The 21,383-nt window shown below is 44.7% G+C and overlaps 1 protein-coding gene across 1 annotated transcript in view; it reads right to left on the reverse strand.

Moving 5' to 3' along the window:
- LOC308304651 (short transient receptor potential channel 4-like) overlaps positions 1-21,383 on the reverse strand; it is a gene marked incomplete at both ends in the record, with an annotated part of 74,308 nt that overhangs the window by 51,405 nt on the left and 1,520 nt on the right. Inside the window, one exon of the mRNA XM_080749275.1 lies at positions 19,390-19,608. Coding sequence (XP_080605401.1) covers positions 19,390-19,608 — 219 coding nt within the window. The remainder of the gene's footprint in view (positions 1-19,389; positions 19,609-21,383) is intronic.

Below are 21,383 nucleotides of genomic sequence, written 5' to 3' on the forward strand. Positions count from 1 at the left end.
TCATACAAAATCAATGTCCTAAAATGTTGACATCCTAACAATTGTATAATGAAAATGTGTGTGTGTGTGTGTGTGTGTGTGTGTGTGTGTGTGTGTGTGTGTGTGTGTGTGTGTGCGTGTGCGCGTGTGCGTGCGTGCGTGCGTGCGTGCGTGCGTGCGTGCGTGCATGGCAGTGTGTTGCAGAGCAGTAGAGATAATCCTGGAGCGAGAGCAGTCCATGAAGAGGGCCTCAGAACATAAAACGCTCTGTTTTTTATTATCCGATTACAGAAATCGCAGCTCTGATGCCGAGAACAGGGATGTGTTTACTTTGAAACTACAAATACAATCTCAAACCAATCAGGGCCTTTACAAGCTCATACCGTCTGCCAATTATACTAAATGAAGCTATAACACAGTAAATCAGTTGGTTCTTCTCTCAGTAACTGGTTCATTGTCCCCCGGTGTTTTCTATAATAATATTAATCTACAAATATGTTGTTGTGACACTGACTGTACTGGTGTGTGTCGCACTCTTGCCACCCAAGAAGGGAGGGGAGTTCTATCAGCTTTCAAATAAGCAAGCCTTGCCGAGCCAGTTTCCATCTGTTGCATAGACAGCGATGTGTCCATATATGGGCATTCCCAGATATGTGCTTAATATTAATGACATCCATACATGGTCATAAAACGGACACGGGCGGAATTAATTTGCAAGTGTGACTCGCATCGCGACAACCACACTGGTTATCATGATGACACAATATGTCCATATATGGCCATAATGCTCTCCCGTCTTTTCTCAACCCATATATGGGCATTCCCAGACATGGGCTTAATATTGATGACATTAGAGACAAGGAACAGAATTAACTTGCAAGTTTGTGTTTCTGTGATAGGTATACATGTAGGTTGACAGGAAACGGGGGGGGGGGGGGGGGGGGGGGGGGGGGAGGATGACATGCAGCAAAGGCCGTCGGGATCGGGGCCCGAACCCGCGACACGCTGCCAGGCCAGATTACAAGCCTAGGTGCCACTACCCTGTGGCCCATGTGTGGTTGCCATGACGCGAGTCACACTTGCAAATGAATTCTGCCTTGGCCATATGGAGTTTGACATGAAACGTGACTGACTGACGCACATGAGCTGCAGGTTTTCATAGCAATAAATCAATAAATCAATATTTTAAATCAAGCCTATTGCCCAATTCATGCCCCGTCACGCCTGTGTCCTGCGCTGAAAATAGCCGATATACAAGCTGTGAACTTGTAAATCGGCTAGCTTTTGGTATAAATCAAGTATACAAGGCTTAAGTCTGAAGCTAGCAAAATTGATGTGGCAATGTCATCCTTGTGTATAAAGTTTATTCACTGAAGGATATATTGGATCTATTATGAACCGCAGCAAGAACTTTTAAATAAAAATGAAATAAACCATAATAAAAAGAGCTACAAAGTGCCTTTTGGCCTAAGGGTCACTGCATGAAGTAGAGGCAGTGGAGTAGAGCAGTATAATCCTAGAGACCTACTATTTCTGGCATCTGCTGCCCACAGAGGTCAGCTATTCCAGTCAAAATATCTAAGAACATATATCTGAGGAAGAGAATACTCTGGTGCAGAGGTTCTCAAGGTGCGGTCCGGGGACCCCCAGAGGTCCTTGACGGGGTTCCAGGGGGTCTGCAGCTAAATGATTGATAGTTAGGAACCAAATGGACCCTTAAAGTTCTTTAACTCTGAGATTGTACAAATGGAACCAAATGGATCCTTACCGATCTGCTTGGTTCCATTTGTACACTCTCAGAGTTATGGGGGTCTAAAGCACCCCACAATGGTGGTCCTTAAAATTTAAACATTTGAGAACCCCTGCTCTGATGATAAGCCATCATCAACATGCATGGACCCATGTAGTGTAGATAGAGGTCATTGGGCTCACCACAGTCAGTATGGTTATTGATTCTCAAGGGAACATGAACTCACCGACCTCAACAGGTTTCATAGCAATCGAATTATTAGGTGTTTGAGAGGAAATTTTGACCTAATGGCAACACAAGAGGAAATGCCACAGAGTCACCAAAATCAGTAAGGATCGACGTCTGTAATGCAAGAAAGGTACAGAGCGTTTTTTTTTTTTTAATTTTTTTTTCCTTTTTTTTTTTTGTCTAGTTTGGAATCAAAGAGGGTGGGACTGAACAAAAGACGTACATGTATTGTACATGGCCATCGTGAACCCTGTACAAGATGATGTCAGTCCTTGTGGAGTAATCAAACAAACACTGCACTGCCGGGGGTTAACCTTGTGGGGTATGTTGTTGAACCTCCTGACAAATACGTATGCCGCTGTCCCTCAAATACATTGATACTCTGTTTGCACTTTATCTCATGTACAACGTTCTGCTGACACTCTTTGTCAACTTAACTTTTTGAGCGGTGGTCACAACGCTCCTATACGTGGCCGTGTGTGTGGGTCTGTCTGTCTGTCTGTCTGTCTGTCTGTCTGTATGTCTGTCTGTCTGTCTCCGGGTCTGTAGCCTGCAGTAACCTTTTCTGACCACACATGTTAAGGGAGGGGCGCTGTTGCACACACACACACACACACACACACACACACACACACACACACACACACACACACACACACACACACACCACCGCTCAGTTCACACGAGTGTGTTTTTTTTTGCCTATCCTTGACATGTTAAGTGGTCAAAGATTTTCCTGATCCAGAAAAGGTTGAGAACCAATTATTAGCGGCAATCAGTGGTAAAAATTACTTGTTCAATCACTTAATTACACAGAGTGGGGTCTGACATTTCAGAACTCGCAGCAGAGCCACGGCGAGTATAAAATAGTTTCAGCAAGCAAAAACATTCAAGACATTTGGAGTATGCTGCCAACTTTAGTTTCAATTTAAAATCTGCTATATTGTATCCTTCGGCTAAGCAGTAGAGTAGAGAGAGAGAGAGAGAGAGAGAGAGAGAGAGAGAGAGAGAGAGAGAGAGAGAGAGAGAGAGAGAGAGAGTAGACCAGACCTTCTTCCCCAAGGTGACACGAGGGAAGAAGAGAGATGGGAGAGATCATCTGTTAAACAAATATAATTCAGGAGACGATCACTTGGGTTAAGATATACTTTAATGACCAGAATGAAGCAGAAAGCAAGCATCACACAACATGGCATATTGAGCACCCTACTATAGAGACAGCATAGAATCTAAGCCTATATCTAAGCGCATAGTATTGGCAGTCTACCTTAGCTCTACTATAAGACAGCATAGAATCTATAGCCTAAGTTAGCATGGTTTGGCATGGGGTTCTGCCTCGGGCCATGGCTCGCTGAACCCACGATCCTCATGTTACCATGAGCATCGAGGGCATAATCTAATTACAGCGAGCCCTGGCCCGATACCCCCCGAGGGGGATCTAAGGCAGAACCTGAAGGTGGCGCTGGGGTGGTGGCGGGGCAGTGCTATGCAACGAGACTGAGTCCCACCATCTGACTTCCCTAAGAACTATGGGTAAGGGGGGGGGGCAGGACCTAGTGACCCACCCCCCTCCGCGCGCGCGCTCCCTTGGGACCGCCCCCTGAACTCGCTTTGATCCTTAAGAATCGTCGCACTATTTCAGGAGACGATCACTTGGGTTAAGATATACTTTAATGACCAGAATGAAGCAGAAAGCAAGCATCACACAACATGGCATATTGAGCACCCTACTATAGAGACAGCATAGAATCTAAGCCTATATCTAAGCGCATAGTATTGGCAGTCTACCTTAGCTCTACTATAAGACAGCATAGAATCTATAGCCTAAGTTAGCATGGTTTGGCATGGGGTTCTGCCTCGGGCCATGGCTCGCTGAACCCACGATCCTCATGTTACCATGAGCATCGAGGGCATAATCTAATTACAGCGAGCCCTGGCCCGATACCCCCCAAAACTACAAACCCCCAAAGCACGCCAAAATCTCAGAATCCCATGCCAGTGCTAGCCAATATTACTAAGCAAAATATTAAGCAATGATATTGGCAGCTTGCCAAAACGCTATAAGTACTGCTAAAATAATTTAATAATTAAGAATGTTAGCAGCTGCAGACCGAACCCAACGGTGAGGAAGGTGGTACTGCTGACTATAACGATATACTGCAATCTGACTGAAGCCATACTAAACACCCTAGAGAAAGCGGAAGCAGCAACATGGACGTATATATATATAGACAGCAGAACCAAAAGCAGCGATGAAACCTTTAATTCATATAACTACAGCGTCATACAGCTTCACATCCTACCTAACTAACACCCCAGCAACCACCTAGCTTTTGCATGATAGAATTTATAACTCGCAGCGATGCATAAACATGACGAACACACCTATCAATAATGCCAATCCTATATAGATAACAGCCCACGCCCTATCGATGACGCCGCGACCTCACAGCTGATCGGAGAGAGTCTGTTCGATTGCCGTCTTGATTACTCCAGCTGGGCCCCGTGATTGCTCATCAGTCTCTGTGCGTGCAGGATTTCAGGTTTGCAGAATCTGATGTAGCGCACGTAGGCCGCCGATGACCATCTGCCCAGCGATTTAAGGGTAGCCGAGGGCACCAACAGCGCTGCCGTAGTAGCCGCTCCAATCCTTAGGGAGTGTGGAGTGTGGAGTACCGGTGAGAGGCCGCAGCTTTGGCAAATCTCTCTCAGTTTGGTGCTGAACCAGGCGCGCGTCATTGGGCGTCCGCCGTCCGTGCGAAACAGGGGCTCATTCAGCGAAGACATCGGGCGGACCGCCAGGTATTTGAGCATGGAGGTGAAAGGACAAAACACAGTGTTAGTTCTTGCTACCACGACTGGGGTGCCTTCACTAAATTTATCATTTTTTGAATGCTTTAGCAGAATGGTATAATGCGTGGGCTGCATAGATAGATCAGAAAAACAGAGATCCCTAGTTGGATCAAAAGCCAGTGAGTTTGCTGTGTATTCCCCGCACCTAAGAAAAGCATAGAAAGCCATTAGAAGCACTGCTTCTAGCAAGAGATTATCATACTGAGAATACATGCCTCCCCTTAACTTCCCCACCATCCCGTGCAACACCGTGATAGTAATGGGTAATCTGCGGTCATTGCCTTGTGCTTGATCTTTTTTGAGACCGCTGAGCAGGAGCTGGATGGCCGGGTTACTTAAAATGCTTGGGACGGTAGGTTCGAGGCAGCGCAGGTGGAATTGCACGCCCGAAATGAGCGCCTTGATAGAAGGGGGCTGTAATTTCCTAGACTCATACGAGTGTACAATAAATGCGCAGATCAGGGGAATATTAAGTGGGAGGGGGGGACATGTGAACCTGGCACAAAAAGAACGAAAGAACCACCATGCAGAATCATATGATTTAATTGTACTGGGCGCCAGCCCTTTCCTCATGTACTTCGCGGCAGCATCCATGAGGTAGGCCAGAGGCCTTTCCTGGCCTAATCCAGTACCAGCTCCGAGAAAGCTGGAACTTGCCAGCCGAGCTCCGCCGCTCCTGGGCACAGCGTGCGGAACTCCTGGAATTTAAAGCGGGACAGCGCATCAGCAATGCTGTTTTCTTTCCCCGGAATAAAGACTGCCTGAATAATGAAATTACCCTGGAGGCATAGCCAGGTAAGGCGTCTTACAAATTTATTAATCATAGCAATCGACGAGCGGCCCTTGTTAATGACCTGCACCGTTGCTTCATTATCACACAGGACGCATATCCGTTTGCGAGCCCACTCGCCTCCCCAGAGAGATGCTGCCGCTACTATCGGATAAATCTCATACAAAGCAGTCATTAAATTCCTTTGGCCACCTGCTGGCAAACCACTCCCCGTTGCAATAACCCCCGAACCCCACGGACAGGGCTGCGTCCGTGAAGAATTGCATAGACTCTGGTGATTCTATCTCTGAATTATAGAAAAACGAAATACCGTTCCACTGCTCTAGGAAGAGCGCCCAAAATTTAAGATCCGAGCGGCTCCCCTCGTCTAACTCTATCATGTCTGTCATCTCCTTTTTTGATTTTGACAGGTCGATAAGCCGGGAAACGAAGGAGCGGCCCTGGGGAATGATGCGCATAGCGAAATTTAAATGGCCTAAGAGAGACAATAATTCCCTTTTTGCTGCCTGTGTTTTGTCTAAAAAAGACTTTACGAGTCCCCTAATGCGCACCAATTTTTCTGCTGGTAGGGCCGCCTGCATGCGCACGCTATCAAGCATAATGCCCAAAAATTCGATGCGAGTCGCCGGCCCCACTGTTTTCTCTTCGGATAATGGTACGCCTAGAGAATTGAAAACATGACGTACAATGGAAATGCACCTTGCCGGAGGCGCCGACGCGTAATAGTGAGGAAATCGTCTAACAGGTGCAAAACGAAAGGGAGTTTGTACTCGTTATACAGGACCCAGCACAACGCTTCTGACAAAGTGTCAAAAATCCTCGGGCTGCTGCGGCACCCGAAGGTCAGTTTAACCGCAAAATAGAATTTAGAGCGCCATTGAATTCCGAACAGGTGCCACTGCGAGGGGTGGAGAGGCATCACTTTAAATGCATCCACTATGTCCGCTTTTGCCAGCCAGGCCCCCGGCCCCGCACTTTTGATCATTTGAATAGCGTTATCTATTGATGCGTAAAAGAGAGAAAACGGCGCTAGCGGAATCAAGCTATTAATGCTAGGAGTGGGGCTGTTATGGGGCGCGGACAGGTCAAATATGAGGCGCTTTTTTTCCCGAATATTTCCTTGTCGCTACTCCTATCGGGCTGACTCTGAACAGGCTAAAAAGAGACCTAGCGAACGGACCGATTAAGTGACCTTTCTTAACTTCCTTCCCTAGGAGCTCGTCAACTACTTCGGGCTCTGCCAGCGCAGACCTGAGGTTTGGACACACAAATTATGTTTTTGGTAGCCAGCATAGCCCTGCTAAAAACCCCCGCATTAGCCCCACAATCAAATATTTAACCCAGCATCTGTTTGGGTGTTCAGAAAGAGCAGCAGTAAGAGCCGGGACATCCACGGGAGTTGATGGGTGATTCTCTTTTATTATTTCCCACTCTTGGGCGTTGGGCGAGACCTCCTGGGACAGACCGACCTGGGATGGTTGTCCGCGCACCAACTGCAAATATGCATGTATTTACAATGTGGAAAGGTACATACGTTCTCATTAAATTGAATGCATATGGGAACTTTACGATTGGGATCGTACGGCACCTGTCTCGTAAAGGCTGGAGCCTGAAGCCCGAGGCCCCTCGCCTGCTGCTGGCCGCTTGGGGTGGGCTTGGTCGGTGCCTCGTGGGCTAGAGCCTTGGGGCACAGCTCGGTTCTGTGGCTGAATGAGCTGCACAGCGAGCAGGACAAAGGGGGATGGGCTGAGAAATGGCGGCTTATCAAACTTAGATCCTGGACGGACCAGTCGATCCGCTGATTGAAGCGCTGGATATGCATTGCAGATTTGGATGAGAAACTTTTGTGATATTCATAGAACAGCCCTCCCCCGTAAGTATACGCCATATCGGCAATTATGGACAAATACGCATCGAGCTCAGCTCTGCGCTCTGGGTATATCTCGCACATAGTGTCTCTGTAGACACCGAATGCTACAATGAACTCTGCTAGGGTCAAGATTCTGGAGAGCCTGGGGTCGCTATCTTTAAGGATCACTGAAAAGTCCCCGCAATCCACAAAGCGGTCCGCTGAGGACTCTGCCGCGCAGAGCAGAATCTTCACCAGATTTACGTCCTGACCTGTCGAGGCAAGCAGCGCATTTTTAGAAACAGCTAACCCTACTAACCAGCAAGCAAAGAGAAACGGCACTTTACCTGATAGGATCTGGCTGCGCAGCGCGTCGGGGATGGCGGCGGCTGGGGACAGGAACGCGGATCCTGTGGCTGGAGCGGGAACGGCCGTTCCCAGATTCTTCCGTGGCAGGTTGTGCATGTCGGAGGGCAAATGCATGGCTGCTTCCATGACTCCGGTCTTTGGGCCCGCCTCGCTTCCTGCCTCGAGCGAGTCGAGGCGCTGGCTCATCCCGGACAAGGCGTTCTTGATATCCGTCAGCGCTAACAGGACCGTGGGATCCACGGTGCCTGCGGGGGTGCCGTTGTCGGGCGCCCCTTCGTTGGATGGATTGCCCTCTGCGGGCTTTTTCTTTTTTGCTGGGCCGGTATTGTTGACTTTCGCCGCTCTTTTTCCCCGGGCTTTGGCTTTGGGTGTTCCGGATGTCTGTGGCTCCACTTGAGCTGCTCGTTCGGCCTCTACCAGGAACTGAAACAAGCCTTCATGGTCAAGCCCGGCGGGGGCAGACAGCCCATTTGCATACAACACCTCCAGTATTTTGTTCACTGGCCAGTCGGCTATTTTTATCTGCGGGGTCTGCGGGTTCAGCCTGATACTCCTGCGGGGGGTGGGGGGAACGACCGTCCCCAGCTGAGCCGCCGGAACACCGGTATCCGGGATCGCCTCCTCTACTTCCGCTTCGTCGAAGACTTCTCCCTCCTCGTCTGATACCGCCGCGGACATGCTGAACATGGTGAGTAACACACAACCTAACACTAACACTTCAACCAACCTCATCGACAGTTAACACGGTAGTGGAATGAGCAGAGAAACAGCGTGTAGTAGCAGCGTGGTAGCAGTAGCAGTGCTATGCAACGAGACTGAGTCCCACCATCTGACTTCCCTAAGAACTATGGGTAAGGGGGGGGGGCAGGACCTAGTGACCCACCCCCCTCCGCGCGCGCGCTCCCTTGGGACCGCCCCCTGAACTCGCTTTGATCCTTACGAATCGTCGCACTATATGTGCTAGTGCATACATGGCAATGCTCCTGGGTCTCTATAGAAACTGCACTATGACTCAGTCTGTCTCACTCCTCCCCGAAACAGTAATGATCCGTGAGGGAAGAAGAAGTACTCTTCTTTTTACTTAAAGGGGTACTGTCACCTAAAGTCACTTTAAAAAGTCATCTTAAAATATGAGTTAATATTTCTATGGCAATGTGTTGAGGTGTGCCTGAGCAAGTCACACCTCAACTCACACACAACTCAGGGGTCTGCAATGTTTTTCAGCCCAGGGACCTCCTAGCTGAGAGAGAGAGACAAAGCAGGGACTCCAACTATATTGTATAAAATTGTGTTGGAGATTAAACGTTTACATTGATGTCACAGATAGCTTCATATACTTGTTTGATTAACACTATAAAAAAAAACTGTGTATGTTGGACTCATGTTGATGTGTATTTGCAGACATTTAACCACGTAAACCGCCAAGTTTAGTTAACTTGACCTTTGGCTCTGTACTTGGTCGGCTCTTTTTTCTCTCTACACCAAACCCCTTTGCCGAAAATAAAATCTACAAGCTCACAATAACTCACAGCGCTTGTTGATCTGCATTCTTCTCCTCAGAAATAGGAATGCTAGGGCGCTCAAGTCTGACCACTTGGGCAGCAATCTGCTGGGTGAAGCTGATAACTGAATTCCCCATCAAATAGGTATAATTATTTGTAAGCCAATAGAAACTAGAAAGGTGCAATCCTTGGAAATTGCAAGTGTGGTTGCACTGACGCGAGTCGTGAGGAATCCACTGGGAAAGTCTTAACATTTATATTATATATATTGTGAAAGTGAAGCATGACCAAAAGCTTCACTTTTCTGCAGCTTTACAATTTCGTTTAACATCACTCAGGTTCACTTTGCTGGCAAAAAGATCTCGGACCGAATACAATAGTGTGTTGCCTATTAGGCCTAGCAACCATACTAACTACAACCTTTCTCTTCCTAACAAATCAGCATTCAGAAATAGAAGCTGTTGTTCTCGCATTAATAAAATATAATCGTCCTTTATGAAATGACCAAACCTGCACACCGATGATGTCACTGGTAGGCAGGTTTCACAGAGAGTGAGTAGACAGAAACGGTGCGTCTTATAAAGAGCTTTAGTGAGGACCCTTTAGCATAATGAAGATAGGTTGAAAATATGTGACTTTTAATGGCTTTGATGAAACCCCACTGGACCCCCTAGAAATCAATTAACCACTAAAAGCCTCCAGACTTGGTAAAGTGGATCTGAGTTGGCTCTATACTTGAACTGCTTTCTTTTTTTTTTCACTCCACACCAAATCTCTTTGCCAAAAATAGCAGATTTACAACAAGCTCACAACTCGCAGTAACTCGCGAGCTTGTAAGATCTGTAATTTTTTTATCAAATAATCAATCATACTTCAGCCATACTGTATATTGATTTTGGCCATTTGAAAATAGACGATCTACTGTACAACCTCACAATGTTATTATTATTGCGCATAGCAAAAGCTCAATGAAAAATACTGGCTTTGACTTATTTTGCACCCCCACTCCCATCCCTCCCTAGCTTTAGAGAGGCTGACAGGCTCACTAAAGCACTTCTCTCATTTGCCAAATCGAAATGGATCATTGCGGTAGTTCAGGCTGTCTGGCTGTTCCCCACTCCCAGTCACCCTCCAATCTCATTCGCTAACAAGCTAACATACATACAACCTCAATCTTAATGGCTTCATCCTACATAGTTCATTCTTTTAAGCACGTTTTAAGCCTAATTAAGCGTAATTATTTTTTCACTATCCATGGAGCTGACCTGTATAGTATACATTTCACAGTTACTTTATAAACACAAATAAAGGTTGATTGATTGATTGATTGATTGATTGATTGATTGATAACACTGCTCAATCTTCATACTACACACTCAGCAGCATACAATATAGGTCACAGTGATTCCCAAACTGGGGGTCCAGTAAATTATGTTCGGGGGGTCCTCAGGTTATTAGCTTAATGTCCAACATTATTTCCACACTCAACAGTAAACAAGCCAACATACAGCATAAGTGTAGGCCTATAAAGGATATGGATATGTCTTAAGATAAAATTTACCTTTTTAATACCAAATTAAAAAGGTATTACCAAATTGGCCAAATTGTCAAATATTACGCAAGAAATAGGCAAACATTGTGAAAATAGCTGGTCTACAAGCGCACAACACTTCACAGTGCGAGCGTATTTTTTGACACTAGATGGCGCTGTTCGCTAACCTACAGGTCACCATTTGTTTCCGGGCCACTCTGGGGCTGATGAAGGGTCCTTGTGTGACTTTATTTTTAAGATTTGTTTTGGGGCTTTTTGCCTTTATTAGATAGGACAGTAGACTGACAGGAAATGGGGGAGAGACGGGGAGTGACATGCGGCAAAGGTCGCTCGGATCGGGAATCGAACCGGTGACGCCGACAGGCATTGATGCCGAAATGGCAATGCCAATATGGTATGCGCCTGGTCCACTAGGCCACCAGGCGCCCCCCTTGTGTGACTTTAACGTTGTCAAATAAAAGCACAGAAAGGTGTGTGTGGAAGTATGATGTTTTGGGAGAAAACTATTTCATCTGCACAAGAAATGAAAGAAATACTGTCTTATACACTATGTAAAGAACATATACATTATATCTAAAACTACTATATGTCCAAAGCGATTCCTTTGTTCCCTATGGAGACACAAAGAGTCTCCTCAAATAATTGACTTGGGAATGCGAAAAACAAAACAAAAAAATATCCATCAATTCAAGTTTCCATGCGGTGAGTAATCAATAGGAAGAAAAAGTAATTTGGGGGTGTACAATTCCTCTAACAATGTCAACCCCAATCTGGAGGAAACCTCATAATATGTCCAACATTACTTTTCAAATGTTTACAAATTCAAAAGTACTGTAGTAAAAATAGCAGATGGACAAGCTCAAAACGTGTCGCTTCGCGTGGCGTTTCGAGCTTGTGGATGCTTCTGTGTGATGCTGTAGTATGATAGGCTAGTATGTTAATTTACGGAAAACACAAAAAGTTAGACTATGGAGATAAGATGTTTCTGCCCGACAATAACAATATTATGTGAGACTTATATTGAACTGATATTATTGACACAGACGGCTACAGTGTGTAGCCTACATCAAGGCTGTTACGTGACGTCTGATATTTTCACTGCAAGGCATGTGTGCTTACAGGGAAATGAAATGTCTTCTTTACTTTCTTTCATTACAATTACTTTACTATAGTCTCTACGCCTCAGGGTTCCTTTAGGGGAGTCCAAATGGACAGGTTTGCAACTCTGAGAGTTGCAAACTCTGAGAGGGGGGGGGGGGGGGGTATGTAAATTAAATTGAATTGAATATTTGTTTTATTGGCAAAATCTAGTACAGAATAACCATAAAAATGTTGGAGAACCACTGCTCTTGTACCAAAGGACAGTGAATGTTGCCCTCAAACAATATTTGTTCACTATTTTATGTTGCATATTAGCTCTGGTCCATCGCGTCACCTCCCGCATCGCTCCCGGTGACGCTCTGACAGACCCGTCGGGAAACGGCTGGACTCGAGATTGTCGGCCCCTCCGAGCGCTCAATACCAGTCAAAATAAACAAAACCGTTTCACTACTCACCAAACCAAAGGTCGTTTTGCGCTGTTGAAAGTCTATTCTCCGCGGTGGTGAACCCCTCAGCACCCCACCTACTCTGTAAAATACATTATTTTTGTCATGAAATAAAGTGCATCCAACTCGACCGCCGCTTATTTCCGGGTTGTGAACCATTGTATCTGTGGTGGCCGCTAGGTGGCTCGAGGTGGGTGCGTTTTTTTTCTTGACAGAAATAATGTATTTTACAGAGTAGGTGGGGTGCTGAGGGGTTCACCACCGCGGAGAATAGACTTTCAACAGCGCAAAACGACCTTTGGTTTGGTGAGTAGTGAAACGGTTTTGTTTATTTTGACTGGTATTGAGCGCTCGGAGGGGCCGACAATCTCGAGTCCAGACGTTTCCCGACGGGTCTGTCAGAGCGTCACCGGGAGCGATGCGGGAGGTGACGCGATGGACCAGAGCTAGTTGCATATCATATTCAGTATGCTTGATTCATGTCAGCAGTACCTTAGTTAATTGGCTGGCCACACATGTCACCATGACCCATAGGCCAGGTGTGGTCAATTAATGCCTGCTCTTTGATCAGTGCCTGCTGCCTGCCTAGTGACTTCAGTCTTTCTTTTGAGTTCACTGTGAGAGGAGCTACTGTAGATGTTTGAGCTCACTGCCAGTGCCAAGAGAGTTGTTTTTCCACTTGGACATTGTGTTTGTGCTAGTGTGCGTGCAACTAAGAGTGAGTACCTTTGTTTGTGATGCTGTACCATTATTATTTCCACTGTTTGGTTGAAGTTGCTGCTAACACACTTATATTTGTATTATGAAGAGAATCCATTTGCCATGTGCTACAAATGTTTGATCTTTAAGCATGTTTGATCTTTAAGCTATTTTGATTATCCTATGCAAACGATTGTTTGATGTTGACTTGCATTAATAGGCTACTCCAAGCATCTTTCTGACAATTTTAAGTTGTTAATTGTTTAATTAATCAGATTTGTGAATACCCTGTATTTTTCTTTGATCTATAGAACCACACATATGTAACACAACAGCAGGGTGGTGAATAGTTGATGTGGGTGTGAAGAAAATAAATCTCATTGAACGGACGTCGTTGTTGTGTTTTGACTGGACACACTGTGGAGGTTGCCAACGGTTGAGTAATCAGCCCATCACTATCCAACAATTCATTATAATTCTTTACAGCTCTATACTTGATTGATTCTCATAATTCTATGCTACCATACTGACCGTGATCTATAAAAGCCAAAACTATAAATGTGTATTGTCTGGAGCAGGGGTGCCCAAAAGGCTGTGCAGGTAGACACCAAGCCATGCCCCTAATTTTGTTTTAATTAAAATATTTAAAAAATATATATATTAAAAGTATGATAATACTCCTCTTTTGGCATCAGTCACTTGAATTAAGGTAACTTGATTGATTGACATGAAAAACGGCCTGTCAGCTGCCTTCACAGCTTCTATAGTAGACATACCAAACATCAGTAGCATTACAAAGCTATATAAAACTGCACGTGGGAAAGAACCCAATAAACTATCACTAAATGAAACGCCAACTATTAATAATTATTATTATTATGTTTTGGTTGGTAGATCTTCTTGAGCTGGTCATTTTAAAAGTAGTTCTCAAGCCAAAAAAGTGCGGGCACCCCTGGTCTGGAGCATGCTTGAGCAGGATGCTTGAATGTAATGTACGTGATCTGGGTGTTGCAGCTTCGTGCATGTTAATGACATGACAGAAGTGCTGCAGTTTTAAATCTAGAGAGTTGTATGCTTATAGAACAGTCTCCTGTGTAATGCCAGGATGTTGAGCTGTGAAACTAGAAGTAGCTAATTAGGTTTGTCTACAGATGCATCTCAATGAGCACACACACACACACACACACACACACACACACACACACACACACACACACACACACACACACACACACACACGGCACTGCACCACATAATTGTGTTTCTATTTACATCTTACCTTCAAACTCTAGGGGAAAACTAAAAGCATATTTTGTATGTCTAGGGATTATTTTATATGACTAACTTCATTATTAATTTAGCCACTGCACGCCAATATCAGCTAAGACTTTCTTTTCTATACGTTCATTAGAACACATTGGCAGTCAGACATTTCTGAAAATGACAATTCTTTGAGAATGTTGGCCTTGGGTGCTCGCGTGGCGCATAAAGTGCTTGCCCACCACCGGTCCGCGGAGGTAGTGGTTGAATACACTGTGGTGTATCCGGCTTCGTCAGGCTTCTACACGACCACAATTGGACCATTTTCGGGAGAGGAAGGCTGGGCAGGGAGGATGATAATTGCCACTGGAAGCAATCCAATGTCTGAACTCGTCCATCATGGCATGATGTATTAGTATGTTGCTGAGCCAAGTATGAAGGCATTGGTACCATTTTTATTGTCTTTGTTATGGCTCAGCCTGGGATTGAACCACCAAATTGCCACTGAGCTGGTACCTACTCTATTTATAAACCTTCTGTGAAAGGTTATTGCAACCGTCAGCTGTCAGTCAGTCCCTCCGTCACGTCACACGTCACACTTTTCCCCTACTCATATCTCTGCCACCGTTGCCCCGATCTATGCCAAACTTTGCACACACACTCCTTTCATTTCTCACATGCCCCTCTTCTAGTGCCACCATGAGGCAGATTCTTGCAAGACACATTTTTGGACACTGCTCCTACAGATTGTGCCCTAAAATCACGCAAACCGGTACACAGTATCTCTACAGTCATGTCATCAAAATGCATCTGTCCCATCTAGTGCCACCATCTGGCCGATTTTTGAAAAACACATTTTTGGACACTTCTACAGATTTTGCCCAAAAATCACGCAAAGCCGTACACAGTATCTCTACAGTCATCAACATGGATCTGTCCCATTTCCCATATTCCCTCCTGATTGCCTTCCAAAGTTTGTATATGCGACCTGACGGTTGCTTATCTCCCGATTTAGGGAGGCTTACTGGTGATAGCCATCAGTTTTAAAATAATGTATTGACTCAGCAAGGGTCACTGCCTTGGGTATTGGAAGTAATTTGGACAATCTCTGCTTCTGTTGTTAACAGGCTTGGCAGATCTAACTATGTTTTGCTATACACACAGTGCCAGATTCAAAATGCTGCTGAATGAAAGCTCCTGTCACAAAGTGATCCATAAGTGATTCTATGCAAATGTGATGCTAGCTTCAGGTGTATTGACATATGGTACTGCAAACTCCACATACAGTAGATACAGACATGAGACTACTTCATTTGCCTGCTAGTTGCATACTGTAAACTGCTATGAATCTTTGTGACTAAATTTAAAATGTTTAGCTGATCGCCAAAGCAATTTATCATGTTGTGCATATGAATCCTGCTGTTTGTTTTTCAGAACAAATCCATTGATACAAAGCCTTTGGGTCTCTCCCAAATCTGCGACAGACACAAAAGGCTTGAATGCTTCATTCATATTCATGCAGTACATATTGCTTTCATTGCATTGTCGCTTGAATGCCACGCATGGCATATCTCACACAGCAGGTGCCACGGTGCAATATCAATATGAGATCATTTTGTTACAGAGAGAAATAACTTCAACTTCATTCATGCCACTGCACGCCAATATCAGCAAATACTTTTTTTTTAACGTTCAGCAGAACACATTGGCAGTCAGACATTTCTGAAAATGAAAATTCTTTGAGAATTTTGGCCTTGGGTGCTCGGGTGGCACAGTGGTAAAGTGCCTGTCCACCACCGCGGAGCAGGCACGTGCAAACATAGACATGAAAGGGGGCTTGAGCCCCTGCCCTTTTATCCGTCTGTAAAAAAGTGCCCTCTCCAGACATGAATGCAGTTTTTACTATGGTGAAAGAAATGCAAATGCCCTTTTTCCATGGCATACCTGAAGGCGGCATTCAAGAGAATTTGCCTTGTCCAAACTCTCCTGAACATGAATGCATCATCATGTTGAAAGAATAGCCCTCACTGTGTAGAAATCCATGCCGTAAGCCACATCTCCAGTATTGCCTTTTTTATGCTTAGTTTATCAAGTATTATCAATATTACCAAAAGGCCCTTTTAGAAATTTCAGCCCCTGCCTCTCTAACATTCTCAGCCGCAGAGGTTGTGGTTGAATACACTGTGGTGCAGACAATTGTACAAGTCCCTCTGATCCGAGTCCCAAGCGAGTCGCAAGTCATTTGGTCCAAGTCTCAAGCAAGTCTCAAGTTTTTTCTGTTGTGGGCAAGTCAAGTCGAGTCGAGTCACAAGGTTGTCAAGTCGAGTCACAAGGTTGTCATGTCAAGTCGCGTCGCGTCGAGTCGAGTCACAAGGTTGTCAAGTCGAGTCAAGTCACAAGCTTTTCAAGTCGAGTCACAGGTTATATCTCAGGTTTATATCTTGAAGAGCGAAACCTTTCTTCCTAAAGTAAATGTCAAAAAATACCATGCAGATCTGATCATAGTGTTTGGCTGCTTCCGTGCTTGTGCTCTCGCTTACATGCCTGTCTCCAATCAACCAAATCAATCAATCAATAAAAGTGTGAACCTAGCGTGGCGTTCATGACTGCTTTGGTGAGTGGCGTAGCGGCAAGTCGTCCGAGTCAGCGTGTCTCCAATCTGAGTTCCCAGAGGTTCTTTTTTTCGCCACTAGGGGGGCGAGAAGAACCTCTGGGCCAAAAGTATGATATTCCTGGGCAGGAAGTTGTCCCAGGCTCATAATCTGAGCTGGGACAATACAGGAAGTAGAGCCCTGTGCAAACCTTCAAAACATTCAGAACAGAAACCAACCAAAAACACTACAACAATATGCAGCCCATGTTTCAAGGTGAATCCTACCAGACTAGCGTGTCTCAAGTCGAGTCGAGTCGGGAGTCATTGTCTTCCAAGTCAAGTCGAGTCTCAAGTTTTTGCCCTTATATCCGAGTCAAGTCGCAAGTCGTCAAATTTGCGACTCGAGTTTGAGTCAAGTCGAGTCATCATGACTCGAGTCCAATTGTCTGCTGTGGTGTATCCGTCTTTGTTGTCGCTTAAATGCCATGCATGGCATATCTCACACAGCAGGTGCCACGGTGCAATATCAATATGAGATAATTTTGTTACAGAGAGACATTCACAGATACACTTCAGAAGAAGCATGGCCATCGGAAAAGCTACTCACTACATCAGACGCACACTTGTGCATACCGTACACACACAATCACACACACGCACACACTTTAGGCTACTTAAGTGTTCCAATGTTCAATGCCAAAAACACAATTAAAATTGTTAATTGCAATTGTGTGCTCAACATTTAATCTGCAACGAAAATGTCATGATTATACTGTAGAGTATATCGCCCAGTGCTCCATCCATTTAAGTTTTATACTTCTTCCTACTACTTTTTGAACATGTTTAAAGTAGATGATCAAATGTCATTTAGTTGTTGTCTTTGCCTTCACTATTATGGTATTTGTTGATTTTTATTTATTTATATAGTTTTAGTTTTATTTATGCATGTTCGAAATAAACATTATGAAATAAAATTTACAATTTAAGCTCTTAATCCAGAGCGACTGACAGAACGCAAGTAAACACAAGGTAATACATCAAATGCACGGATATAATTTAGGATCATAGATAAACCAAGAACCGATCATCAGTCAAACATTATAATGTACAGATCTTTTTTGTTTGGTTGAGCGGTGCTAACCAGTCCAATGCGTAACTTTGTGTGTATGTCCATGTGTTTTTCCTAGGGTTTTCCCATATGGTATTCAAATACTGATATTTGATCCTTATCCTGTGACACGCATCACTTCACACGTGTGTGAATCTTATAGAACAGGGGTCTTCAACGTTTTCAGGCCAAGGACGTTTTCAACCCTTATTAGTTGAGAGAGAGATGAAGCAGGGACCCCCACAGATTCCATATAGTTTCATCGTTTGACAGCACGATCATCAGTGTATTTTGTATTCATGTCAATGTGTGTTTTCAGATATTTAACCACTTGAACCGTCAATACTTAACTCTTATACTGCTTTGGACGCCCCAATTCTCAAGAGACCTCCGCGCCAATACGGCGCTCGTTCGCGTTCGTTCGTTCGTTCGTTTACCTTGTTGAAGCTGATGAGGGGTCGCGCCGCCGTGTACTGTAAACACATTTTCCGCGGTGATGGTGTAAAAAATCCATTATGCGTTAACATCAACGGAGACCAATTCACTTCCTTGTTGATTTCTCTGTCTGTGAGGCTCTGTGGCCAGTGACTGGTCTGAATGCACGGCAACACATAACAGGCAAATTCACATTCATTCTCGCATGACGCCGCCCTCTGCTGCCTGGCAGACCAAAGTGCACTATTGCACAATCAAAAAATAATAATAATAATAAATAAATAAATGTCTGTCTATCTACTATAACGTCGCAAAGGTAAGCCGCTTTTTGATGGCACCAGACCCAATAAATAAATAAATAATCTGGCAGTAGGAGAGTTAATAAACTTGACCTTTCACTCTGTACTTAATCTGCTCTTTTTCCCATCTACAGCAAACCTAAGGTTCAAGTGGTTAATGTAAAAAAGGTGAAAAATGTTTCTATCACACAAATATTTGGAGGACCCCTTGTAGTAACTCTGAGGACCCCCTAGGGGTCCCGGACCCCCTGATGAAGACCTCAGTTTTAGAATATATTACATTAAATAAAACATCTATAGATTGAAACTATACAAATTGTAGGATGCTAGGCCTACAAACGAAGCTGGTATCTGTCTAGTTACATACTACCGGTATATCTAAATTACATTTTAACCTTTGCATAAGCTTGCAAGGTCGTCAAGGCTTGGGCAAAGGTGGAGTCTGAAGGGGTGAGTCTTCAGATTACGGCGGAAGATTGGGAGTGATTGGGAGTGACCCCATTGCACTAACCGCAATGGTTGAGTTCGTTCCACAAATCAAATCAAATCACATCAAATCAAATCAAAAGCCTGTACCTGCATGCCCCCGCTGGGCTTCTTGTGGTTGAGGAGGAGTTCCACGGCCCCCACCACCTCCTTGCGGATGGCGTGGAGCAGGGCGTCGCCCACGTACACGCTGAAGCCGAGCAGCAGCTCGATGATCTCCAGGTTCTCGTTCTCGATGGCGATGAGCAGCGCCGTGCGGCCAAGAGGGTCGATGCAGTTGATGTTGATCTTGAAATAGATCTCCGCCTCCTGGATAAAAGCGTTATTATGTTAATACAGTATAGACTGAGGATCCCGTTTAGGATAAATATACTGTACAGCAGTAGTTCTCAAACTTTTTTTGTGTCAAGGACCCCCAAATTGATTATGTATTTGGCCACTGACCCCCATCTGAAAAGGTTTTGTACCAGGGACCCCCATAAGAAGAGAAGAAGATTTATGTTAAAAATGTCTTAAGTAAAGCCCTGCTTCATCATACAAGACTAATCTTTCACTCAATAGGGGAAATGCTTGTCTCAATTTGACGATGTCATAAAACCATGTGTGATCTATCCCTATGGAATTTATGGCATGCATGTGAAAATAAAAACAAACGTAATACTTCCTATGGTTAACACGATGAGTGACGCCAAAGTGCCAGACATTCGCCCATAGACCACCGCTGTAGCATACGGGGACCCACGCAGCAGTGGCTTTTCATTTCACGTTGACCAGTGGAATGAACATGACCCGGATGAAGAGCGCTACAAGATGGCTATAGGCTATCACTCATTTTAGAAGCCCGATTTGCGGCTATTTAGCCGCAAAAAAAACTTTTCGCTTCCATAGGAACACAGTTCAGAGAAAATGAGCTCTAAAGATGTGACAATGTATTGGATTAGGGGGCGCGATGCGGCGGCGTTACCCGATTACGGGCCGGTGGAAAGAGATCCTGGTCGGCGGCCTGGATGAAAATTTAGAGCCAGGCTTCGTTGAGGCCTCCGATTATTTAATTAATTTTATTTAAAAAAACGAAATTGTTCGGTTTTAGCACCCCGGATACGTCGCGCCGCCGACAGCATAGATTGAGTTTTTTTGGGGGGGCTCTAAACTTTATTCGAAACCATTTTCAATGGAATAAATCGTCGGAACACGTAGAATGGCTCGTTGGAAAGCGCCGGATGAGCCAGGACCACCCACGTCTCTACAAGCAGCTCAGGGTAAGTAAAATAGCAAATAAAATATTGTATTGGATTGAAAAAAAAAACGAAATTGTTCGGTTTTAGCACTAAAAGGGTTTTATGAGCATCAAATCAATATTTCAAAGTGTGTGTGTGTGTGTGTGTGTGTGTGTGTGTGTGTGTGTGTGTGTGTGTGTGTGTGTGTGTGTGTTTATTTTTGCAACATGCATGCCATAAATTCCATAGGGATAGATGGTTTTATGAACTTGTGCCTCGGATTTCCCCTATTGAGTGAAAGATTAGCAATTTCTAGAAGAAATAAAATATTTAAGGTGTTTTTAATTTTACATTGTAGTTATAGGGGACAATTATAATGTATTAAGTCATAATATTAGCCAGAGATCCTAGTTTAGCCAGTTTATGTTGTGGGGTGGAGCTGTACTATCTGGCAGTCTGAAGTCTGTCCAAGCTCCATGCCATCATGGCATGGAGTCTGTTGACAGAAGGAGCACGTTCACTAAGAGAATCATTATGCCAAAATGTACCACTGAGCGGCACAGGAGGTCAGTCCTGCCTGCGGCTATAACATTTGTAACGCTTAAGCACGCATTTAATTGATGGGAATTGCCTTTAATGTTATGCTTGCTTGCCAATCAGAGCAGCTGTAGTTTTCAATTTCCCCCCAGGGATTAATCAAGTATCATGGTCTGATAGAAGCTTTTCCAGTGAATGCTTTGTCCACAAAAGCAAAATGGCAAACAGATCTTCAAAAGAACCTAGATGAAGAGGAGTGGGTATAGATATGGTGCGTGCGTGCGTGCGTGCGTGCGTGCGTGCGTGCGTGTGTGCGTGCGTGCGTACTCT

Source organism: Nannobrachium achirus (assembly GCF_963921795.1).
Source record: "Nannobrachium achirus genome assembly, chromosome: 19".
Classification (NCBI taxonomy): Eukaryota; Metazoa; Chordata; class Actinopteri; order Myctophiformes; family Myctophidae; genus Nannobrachium; species Nannobrachium achirus.